Below are 11203 nucleotides of genomic sequence, written 5' to 3'. Positions count from 1 at the left end.
TAGAATTGACAAACTGGGCATTCTTCTCTTGTCCCGGATATCAGGAGTAAAGAATTCAGAAATCTTGTTTGAACAAACTATAAATGATAAAGACTTGTCTTAAAAATCATGTATGGGGGAATTTGAACAGTATTTTACAAAAATACATATTCTGCTCAGGTCACAATTATCCTGCAAGGCAGCACACTAAAACACGGGAAGGTGAGGAGAGTTAACCATCAAGAGAAGAAAGCGAAGGACAGGAACCCAAGTGGGCCTCCAGGTGTCAGCACCGAGTCAAAAGGAGAAGGAACCCACAGATCCGCAACGGGGCCTCGGAGACCTCTGGAGGGCGCTCTGCTGCCTGCTGCTCTCGGTAGGATTGTTAGTAGTTAGTAAGTAGTTTAGTAGTTAATTGCTGGTGCTAGTAGTTAGTAGTGTTAGTGGTTAGTTAGTGGTGTTGGTAGTTAGTAGTGTTAGTCGTTGGTGGTGCTAAGAGTTAGTTGGTGGTGCTAGTAGTTAGTAGTGTTAGTACTTAGTTGGTAGTGTTAGTGGTTGGTTAGTAGTGTTAGTGGTTGGTTAGTAGTGTTAGTAGCCCCGCTGTGTGTGCCCTGAACGTCTCGTGTCTGACGGAGCACAGCCCCTGAAGCAGGATGCTCTACTTACGTGCCCAGCATCCGAGGCGCAGGAAGGGAGGTGCTGGGGGGCTCCGGCCCCCTCTGCAGCCAGGCCTCCAGGGTAAAGGGCAACCAAAGGGAGGAGTGGAGGTGGCAGCTACAGAGACGGGAGGAGGCAGAGTCCCGGGTCTTACAGCAAAGGGAGGGATGGAGAGCCTGGGCGACAGGCTGGGCCTGTGCCAGCCTGTGGGCTGCTGAGGGAAGCAAGGCCCCGAGAGCTGACGGGCCAGCCTCTGACCGATAAGGAGCAGTGAGCCGTCCCAGGGGTCCCTGTCAGGAGGCCCGCCCGGCCCTCTGAATACCAAGAGGGCCCGAACGCCACCACCCAGGTCTCATGGGTGCAGTTCCCCCTCCAACGTCCTGCCTCTGTGAGCAGACGGCGCAGGGCTGGGCCCCGCCTGCGGCCTCTCTGCTCACCGGACTCGACACAGGGGGAGGGTCCCCCAGCCTGGAGCCACCTGCCCTGGGCCCCACTTTCCGACACTCCAGCTGTGGTTCTGAACTTGTGTGCCTAACAAAAGCCTCTGCAGACCTGGTGACCGCTGCGGGGAAATGCCCCGGAGCTGCTTTTACATATGATTCAAGGGAATTTATGTTCACACAACCTCCCGCCCTTCCCCTGAACCGCCGGAGTTCAGAACCCCTCTATTCTCCTCCCAACTTGAGTTCGGCTCTCAGCTGTAGGGTCGCCTCTGGGTGTCGTTCCCCATATTGGCCGCTAGATGGAGACAGAGACCTGCCTGGACGCCTCGCCGCTGTTCGGGGCTGCTGCTGCTGCTGCTGCTGCTGCCTTAGTCTCTTCAGTCGTGTCCCAGACTCTGTGCGACCCTATGGACTGCAGCCTGCCAGGCTCCTCTGTGCATGGGATTCTCTAAGCAAGAATAGTAGAGTGGGTTGCCACGCTCTCCTCCAGGGAATCTTCCCAATCCAGGGCTCGAACCCGGATCTCCTGCATTTTAGGCAGATTCTTTACCGCTGAGCTACCAGGGAAGCCCCCTTCCACGGTTAAGGGCAGCTTTTCACAGGTCAAGTTCGTCCTCATCTGGTGAGTGAAACTAGGGCTCAGGACAAACGGCACCCCCATATCTTCCCCTCACCTCTCACACACATCTCTGAGTGAACGAACGCTGAACAAAACCACTTACTGCTCCACTCTGGACACTCCTTCCTTTAGCATCCTGTCCCCTCCCTGATCACACAGTGTGAATGACTCTTTCCAGCAATAATAGCAAGGATAGGTACTGCGAATGCAGCTGTCTTTGACTGTCCCTGTGTTCCCCGGACCTATTGCCCTCCTCCCTCACATTGTAGAAGACGGGCGTCCATGTTCTTTCTTGACTTCAGCATAACCCAGCCAACAACTACTGTGGGCTGGGCTAAGGACACGGACCACATCTTGGTAGCTGTGTGACTTTTGGCTAGTTACTTAACCTCTCTGTACCTATGTGTCCTCATAAATACAAGGAGAATTGCAATACTGTCTACCTCGTGGAGTTATTATGGGAACAAAATGAATCTTTATTTCTAAACACTTAAGAGGATACCTAGCATATATGTTGCTGCTGCTGCTAAGTTGCCCCAGTCGTGTCCGACCCTGTGAGACCCCATGGACGGCAGCCCACGAGGCTTTGCCGTCCCTGGGATTCTCCAGGCAAGAACACCAGAGTGGGTTGCCATCTCCTCCAATGCATGAAAGTGAAAAGGGAAAATGAAGTCGCTCAGTCGTCTCCGACTCTTCGCGACCCCATGGACTGAAGTCCACCAGGCTCCTCTGTCCGTGGGATTCTCCAGGCAAGAGTACTGGAGTGGGGTGCCATTGCCTTCTCCTAGCATATATGTTCAGTTCAGTTCAGTCACTCAGTCGTGTCCGACTCTTAGCGACCCCATGAACCACAGCACGCCAGGCCTCCCTGTCCATCACCAACTCCCGGAGTTCACTCAAATTCATGTCCATCGAGTCGGTGATGCCATCCAGCCATCTCATTCTCTGTCGTCCCCATCTCCTCCCTCCCCCAATCACTCCCAGCATCAGTCTTTTCCAGTGAGTCAACTCGTCGCATGAGGTGGCCAAAGTATTGGAGTTTCAGCTTTAGCATAAGTCCTTCCAATGAACACCCAGGATTGATCTCCTCCAGAATGGACTGGTTGGATCTCCTTGCAGTCCAAGGGACTCTCAAGAGTATTCTCCAGCACCACAGTTCAAAAGCATCAATTCTTCGGTGATCAGCTTTCTTCACAGTCCAACTCACATCCATACATGACCACGGGAAAAACCATTGCCTTGACTAGACGGACCTTGGTTGGCTCTTCTAATTTGTCGTCTTGGACTCTCATAATAAGGCCACAGAAATTACCTCTCTCTCTTTTTTTTTAATGGCATTTCCCATTTAGAACTCCTGGTTTTTGTCTTTGGGCTTTTGTCCCTGGTTTCATAAACTGTGTCTGGTGGTTGCTAAGTGCTCTTTGGTCCTAGTTTTCTTCAAAGCCCTGGGGTTGGTGTAGTTGCTGCTATGCTCTGGGTTGAGACAGGCCTGGCAGCATATTATGAGTCCCAATGTTCTCTGGGAACATATGAAAGTAGAAACTCCCTCCACCCACAGATAGAAAGCCATTCCGTCTGGTATAAATATTTGACCCTGGAGCACAGCTTTAGGGCCTGTGCATAAAAACGCTGCTCCTGGGACACTAGCCAAGCTCCCACCTGGCAGGTGTTGTGCCCCGCCCACTCAAGTGCACAGTTATGTTTGACCAAGAACTTGCACAGCTCAAAGGTTTCCTCATTCAACTACTTCTCTACTCCCAAATTTAGGAATGTCTTAAATGTTCTGTATGCTAACTATGCTGAGTTGTTCACCGTCCTGGCTGAACCCTAGTAAGAAAACTGGAAATGAAGGCAATCCTATGCAGGAAGAGTCTCAGTGCAGAATTAGCCATCTTCCTCCAAAAGCCAGCCTGAAGGCCCATTGGAGAGCTCACCAGAAGTTGTCAGCATTGCATAATCAACCAGATATGTTCATACCATGACCCCTTTACTAATAAATTAAGTATAAATTCAAGAAACAGAGTCAGATGCTCCTAATGGATGTGTCTCAAGAATAAATTTCAGCAAATAGAAGAAAAAGGATACGCACCAAGAAGATGCTTTCAAAGACAGGATGGACCAGAAAGTGTATGAGCAGGTTGGACAGGTTCACGAGCATCTTCATCTGCCTATGTCTGAGGCCACCCTCCCCAGCTCCACAGCATATCCCAGCATTTTGTTAAAACTGGCCATGTTACTCCTACCAACAATCTGAAAGCAATTTTTAAAACCCTGTATAAAAAATAAACAATATATTCTTATTTAAAAAGCCTTAAAGTAAATAAGGCATTACCTGGACAAAATAAAGGTAAATGGAGACCTAGAGAGACAAGTGAGGAGGCCACTTTTACCATGTGAATATTTGCGAGATCAGAAAATTGTTCTGATAATATCTTAAGACAAGAGGAACACAAATCAAAGGTCAAGATGTAGACAAAGAAAAGAGTCTAACATGAGAGCCACCCTTCAATAAGCTGACAGCCCAAAATGGGTGTAGAATGTGGCCCAGCCCTCAAACAGAATTTCACTCCAGGTTCTACTTGCCTGATACATAGGGAATCCCAAGCCTTAAAATTTAACATTATTTTCAACTGAGAGAAGCCCCAGTAATCCCCCAAGTGCTCCATTTGACAGAGGCAAATGGAAATCTTTCTGAAGGAATGTGACTTCATCCTAGCCTAAAGTTATTGCTGCAGATAATTGTTCAAGTATGATGACCAAATAACCAGGCACATAAACAAACAAGGCACCATGGGCAATAACAAGCAGAAAAATATACCAAAATTAAACACAAAATTTCAATGAATGTAACTATAAGACTTTAACATTATGTGAACCGAGAACTTCCCGATGTTCAAGCTGGTTTTAGAAAAGGCAGAGGAACCAGAGATCAAACTGGCAACATCAGCTGGATCACAGAAAAAGCAAGACAATCCCAGAAATACATCTACTTCTGCTTCACTGATTATGCTAAAGCCTTTGACTGTGTGGATCACAACAAACTGTCGAAAATTCTTAAAGGGATGGGAATACCAGACCACCTGACCTTCCTCCTGAGAAATCTGTACGCAGGTCAAGAAGCAACAGTTAGAACCGGACATGGAACAATGGACTGGTTCCAAATTGGGAAAGGCATACATCAAGGTTGTATATTGTCACCCTGCTTATTTAACTTATATGCAGAGTACATCACGTGAGATGCTGGACTGGATGAAGCACAGCTGGATTCAAGATTGCCGGGAGAAATATCAATAACCTCAGATATGCAGATGACACCAACCTTATGGCAGAAAGTGAAGAGGAACTAAAAAGCCTCTTGATGAAAGTGAAAGAGGAGAGTGAAAAAGTTGGCTTAAAGCTCAACATTCAGAAAACGAAGATCATGGCATCTGGTCCCATCACTTCATGGGAAATAGATGGGGAAACAATGGAAACAGTGTCAGAGTTTATTTTTTGGGGCTCCAAAATCACTGCAGATGCTGATTGCAGCCATGAAATTAAAAGACGCTTACTCCTTGGAAGGAAAGTTATGACCAACCTAGATGGCATATTAAAAAGCAGACATTACTTTGCCAACCAAGGTCCGTCTAGTCAAGGCTATGGTTTTTCCCGTGGTCATGTATGGATGTGAGAGTTGGACTGTGAAGAAAGCTGATCGCCGAAGAATTGATGCTTTTGAAGTGTGGTGCTGGAGAAGACTCTTGAGAGTCCCTTGTACTGCAAGGAGATCCAACCAGTCCATTCTAAAGGAGATCAGTCCTGGGTGTTCTTTGGAAGGACTGATGCTAAAGCTGAAACTGCAATACTGTGGCCACCTCATGCGACGAGTTGACTCACTGGAAAAGACTCTGATGCTGGGAGGGATTGGGGGCAAGAAGAGAAGGGGACGACAGAGGATGAGATGGCTGGATGGCATCACCGACTCGATGGACATGAGTTTGAGTGAACTCCGGGAGTTGGTGATGGACAGGGAGGCCTGGCGTGCTGTGATTCATGGGGTCACAAAGAGTCAGACACGACTGAGCGACTGAACTGAACTGAACTGATGTATGGTTGGTTATAGTTGCTAAGTCGTGTCTGACTCTTGCAACCCCATGGACTATAGCTTGCCAGTCTCCTCTGTCCAGGGGATTTCCCAGGCAAGAATACTGGAGTGGGCAGCCATTTCCTTCTCCAGGGGATCTTCCCGACCCAGGGATTGAACCTGCATCTCCTGCAGTGCAAGCAAATTCATTACCACTGAGCCACAATGGAAGTCCATTCATCTGTATATCTTCTATCAAACCATGAGTTCATACTAATACCTCTAATTGCAAACTAACAAAGCATGATTCGATTTAGTATTACCCTTTTCATATTTGTAACTACCTTCTCTGGCAATGAGAATCCTAGCCTCCATTATACATAATGCATTTTTTTTTTGCTTAATACTAATTCACAGAAAGTAGTTTCAGAATTGATAATGCATAACTATAGAAAAACAAACTTAACATGAGATACCTACACGAAATTCACTTTTGAAGTACCTATAGATAGATAGAATGAGAAAATGAAAAACAGATATAGAGATAAGGTGTGTCTCTATGTATATACATATAAATATTTACGTATAAAACCACGTTTCCTAGCTTTGCCCATGTAGAGAGCCTAGAAATGTGACACCACACTAGCAATGAGCATATTTAGCATTTGAATCTTAGTTTGGAAATACCATTCTGTATCACAAGGAATCAAGGTTTTTGAAGAACTGGCTAATCCTCAGGCTGATACTGGGAAAGTACATAATGACTTTTGAATACCATATTGTCAAGAAAAGAAGAAAGTGGTCAAAGAATGGTTTGTACATGTGAAAAGGACAGAGAAGCTGGCTTAAATAAATTGTGTTGCTGTTTACTCACTAAGTTGTGCCCAACCCTTTTGTGATCCCATGGACTGTAGCCTGCCAGGCTCCTCTATCCATGGGATTTCCCAGGCAAGAATATTGAAGTGGGTTGTCATTTTCTTCTCCAGGGGATTTTCCCCACCCAGGGATTGAACCTGCGTCTCCTGCATTGACAGGCAAATTCTTTACTGCTAAGCCACCAGAGAAGTTCTTAAAGTGTGTACCAATGGCCAAATAAGGGACAATCTAAGTATTAATGTAAACAATGGCAATAACATTATAATCCATTGAGAAAAAGGAATTCATTATACTGAAATAAATGTGGAAGAAGGAAGAACTCTTCCTTACAATGGAATATGAACTAGTCAGTGTAGAAGAAATGATACAATTAGAAAATCACCATTTGGCAGCCATCATAATAATAATTGATTTAGGCAAGAATCAACAATGTGTGCTATAACAAGGGTTAAACATTTGGTGTATAACAGATTAATACATAGTCTTAAGGTCTCTCCCAGAAGATATTATGTACAAAGGGGAATATTATAATCTCATAGTGGAGAAAAGTGGGAGACAACTCCTTAATGAAATGATCAAAACTATCACAGTTAATGGCATCAGTAATGGGAGAAATTGACATTTTTGCCTCTTGATGTGATGCACTGAGAAAAATGTATCAGTTCTGTGATAGTTCTGCCAAAAATGGCATAACCGGAATCTAATCAAGAAGACACATCAGACAAACCCAAATTGAGGGATGTTCTACAAAATAACTACTGTGCACACCTCAAAAATGTGAAGGTTATGAGAGACAAAAAAGAAATGATGAAATGCTCCAGATTAAAGGAGACTAAGCAAAGAAACATGACAATTGAATGCAACTTGTGATTCAAATTTTCTTTTCCTAAGAAAGGACATTATTGAGATAACTGGCAAAATTTGAATAAGGTCTGTAGATAAACTGTATTAATTTCTCAGTTTTTATAATTGTGCTATGGTTTTTAAAAGAAAATGACCTTGCTTTTAAGAAATATGAATTGAAATACTGTGTCTGCAACTTATTTTTAGTGGTTCAGAAAAAAATCACATGTACAAATACATACATAGATACAGCGGGGGGCGGGGAGAGACAGAATAAAGCAAATGTAATAAAATAAGCTTTTGGTAATCCTGGCGATTAATATAAGGGAATTCTTTGTACTATATTTTGAACTTGTCCGTAGGTCTAAAATTATGTTTAAAAGGTTTGAAAAAATCTATCATGCTTGGGTGGGATGAATTGGGAGACTGGGATTGACATATATATATATATATATATATATATATATATACGCACATATATACTATTGATACTATTTATAAAATAGATAACTAATGATAACCTACTGTATAGCACAGGGAACTCTATCCAGTGCTCTGTGGTGACCTAAATGGGAAGGAAATCCAAAAAAAGAGGGAATGCATGTATTAATATATTTAGAGCTGATTCACTTTGCCATACAGCAGAAACTGACGCAGCAGTGTAAAGCAACTATACTCCAAAAAGAAAACTCAATCATGTTTAACAAAATGAGAACGTTGTGTTAAAACTATTAGCTAAAACTTTTATAAGAACCAAGATACCTTCAGTCTCAAAATATCTCCCTAAGAAATATGTATCATTTACAAAAGGGAAAATAGTGGTAAACTCTGACATACATCACCATGACCAAGTATTACATATTAATATCATTAATATTGGAACAAAACAATACCATGTGCCTCCTGATATTGATATTATGCAATGAGAAGGAAATATGATAACTTCTGTGGTACTTCTGACTGAAAAAAGAAAAGAATAGGGTAACCTCAATCTAATTATGAGGCAACATCACATGAATCCAAATCGAAAGAACTTTCTGAAAAATAACTGACCGATATTCTTCAAAAAATAGAGTCATGATAGAGGAAGACTGGAACTATTTCAGATTAAAGAAGGAAAAAGAGACATGACAACTAAATGCAACACATGATCCTGGACAATAAATTGTGAAGTCTTGGTGACAGGCATGTGATAATTTTTGTATTATTCTTGCACATTTTCTGGGCGAAATAATTAAAATAAAAATTTAAAAAGTGTATCTGAAGGCACAGATTCTTTTACTATGCTCCAAAGTTGTCAAAGTTTTATTGGACTAAGATTATACTTAAAGGTTTTGTAGAATTCTCCAATGAAGACTTCATAATCTGGTGCCATTTATTGGAGCAAGGGAGATCCCTCCCAGCTAAACTTAATATTATTATTATTATTATTTTTGCAGTTGGCCTACTAGACTTTTTGTCTCTACTGGAGTCAATTTAGTAAGTTGGATTATAATAAAATTTATCCAGAATTTCAAATTTATTTACATAGAGTTGTATAAAATAACTTCTCTTTTCTGACTTAAACAATAGGTATTTATTTCTCATGATTTTGTGGGCTGGTTGGATGATCCTTCTGGATGATCCTGAGGTCAGTTGTCAATGGGTCTGAATGATCTTGGAAGGCCTCACTCACATACCTAGATTGGCAGGCTGTTGACGGAAGCATGTCATTTCTCTACCTGGCCTCTTCAGTATATTATTTCAGGCTCATTCCCAGGAAGATGGACTCACATCTAACTTTGGATGCATCACATGTGTTATTATAAAACATCAGAATCCACCTGCCAATGCAGGAGATGCAGTTCGACCTCTGAGTCAGGAAGAGCCCACATTCCGTGGAGCACCTAAGCCCATGTGCCACAACCACTGAGCCCGTGAGCCACAACTACTGAGCCCTAGCATCCTAGGGCTCACAACAAGAGAAGCCACTGCAATGAGAAGCCTACACATTTCAACGAAGAGTAGCCCTCATTCACTGCAACTAGAGAAAAACCCACGTGCAGCAATGAAAACCCAGCACAGCCAAAAATAAATAAAAATTTTTAGAAAATCACTAACCAAAGCAAACGACTTGGTCAAGCCTCATTTTAAGGCATGGAGTAATAGGCTCTATCTCTTGATGGGGAGACTGGAAAAGTCACTTTGCTAAAATAGTTATGGGGCAGAGGCGGGGAAGGGGGAGGGATAACTTGGGAGATGGGGCGGAGGTAGACATATATACATGATATATATACAATAGATAACTAACAAGGACGTACTGTATAGCACAGGGAACTCCGCTCAATATCATGTAATAACATACAAGGAAAAAGAATCTAAAAAACAGTGGACATACGTATATGTAAAACTGATTCACTTTGCTGCACACCTGAAACTAACAGCATTGTAAATCAACTATACTCCAATAACAGTTAATTAAAAAATAAAGTAGAAAGGAAACTCTGAAGTCATGTATAAACATTCTGAGACTTTCTGAAACTACAAACTGTTACATGGAGTAAAAAAATTACAAAGACACTGAAGATGAATATTTACAGCGGAAAAAAAAAAAAACCTAACAAACTCCTTCAATGCCTGAATCTGGGGAGAATTTCATTCAATTATAGGGTAAACAAATTTAAACTAATATTAATAAAAATTAAGACCTGCAAAAAATTTTTTTAAAAGACATGCATTTAGGAACAGGAATAATTTGCAATCATTTTGCAACCTAGCACACCTTATCTGGTTAAGCATTGATAGCCTTCTCTAAAGTATGTTCTGGTGGGCATGTACATGAGATATAAATATACTCTGTGCTCCCTTTGAGAAGTCCATCTATACATCTCTTCTCTGCACTTCCTTGGCACCAGTCTGCCAACGTTGTCCTTTCCAAGTCCCTAGCCAGTCAGTCAAGCTATTCATCACTGGTCAAGAATACATACATATTCGAGGCCATTTCTCCTTCCAGTGGACACTTGGAGTTCTGACCAGTGGTAATATTTCACTACACTTTTTCTGGGCTGACCCTGAGTGAGTCTGCAATGTACTCTCCATCTTCTTCTGGCTGGTTCCAACAATGCACGCAGATTTATATGTAAGCCAGTTCTATTCTTTTCTTTCCCTGTTTGTTTACTGGTCACAGGAAACTCTCTGGGGGCTGAGGGAAAAGCAGTGGAGTATGAACACTGGAAACTGGAGCCATCTGCTTCCTCATGCCTTCCATACTTACTCAGCTCTGTCCTTACAAACGATTTTCATTTTACAATGGAATACTGCTCTATATATGCAATTTTATGATTTGATGGATTAACAGTGCACACTTCATGATAGGAAATTCAGGTTACATCGTTATTTGGTATTTTGCAACACGATGTTCAGTCTCTCCTAGGGTATAGTAGCAAGCCAGGAGTTGCTTTTCTAATAGAGAGTTGCTGAGAAAGAAGGGTATGCCTTGCTCAGAAACTCTAGGCAACTGTGCAGTAATTCTTTAAGTGGGGCTTGCCAGAGTCTACACAGAGCATTTCTGTCTGCCACAGACACTTCAGCAATTCTAAGACTGTTCAGTTCAGTTCGGTCTGCTAAATCATAACAGCCAAGCAGTAGGACAGTTTTTCCTCACAATTTGGCTCTACTACAGAACCCCTGCTTCCTTCTGGCCCTACTCACAAATGGCAATATTATAGATTTCCTGGTAAGTGG

At 42.7% G+C, this 11203-nt stretch overlaps 1 protein-coding gene across 1 annotated transcript in view; it reads left to right on the top strand.

Moving 5' to 3' along the window:
- The first annotated feature begins 990 nt into the window (after positions 1 to 990).
- STK26 (serine/threonine kinase 26) overlaps positions 991 to 11203 on the top strand; it is a 174563-nt gene continuing 164350 nt past the window's right edge. The window contains exon 1 of the mRNA XM_088834306.1: positions 991 to 1336. Coding sequence (XP_088690432.1) covers positions 991 to 1336 — 346 coding nt within the window. The remainder of the gene's footprint in view (positions 1337 to 11203) is intronic.

Source organism: Moschus berezovskii, chromosome X, assembly GCF_049115385.1.
Source record: "Moschus berezovskii isolate FMDL1 chromosome X, NW_MosBer_1.0, whole genome shotgun sequence".
NCBI lineage: Eukaryota > Metazoa > Chordata > Mammalia > Artiodactyla > Moschidae > Moschus > Moschus berezovskii.
Note: the sequence above shows the minus strand (reverse complement) of the source record. Positions and strands in the feature narration are given on the sequence as shown.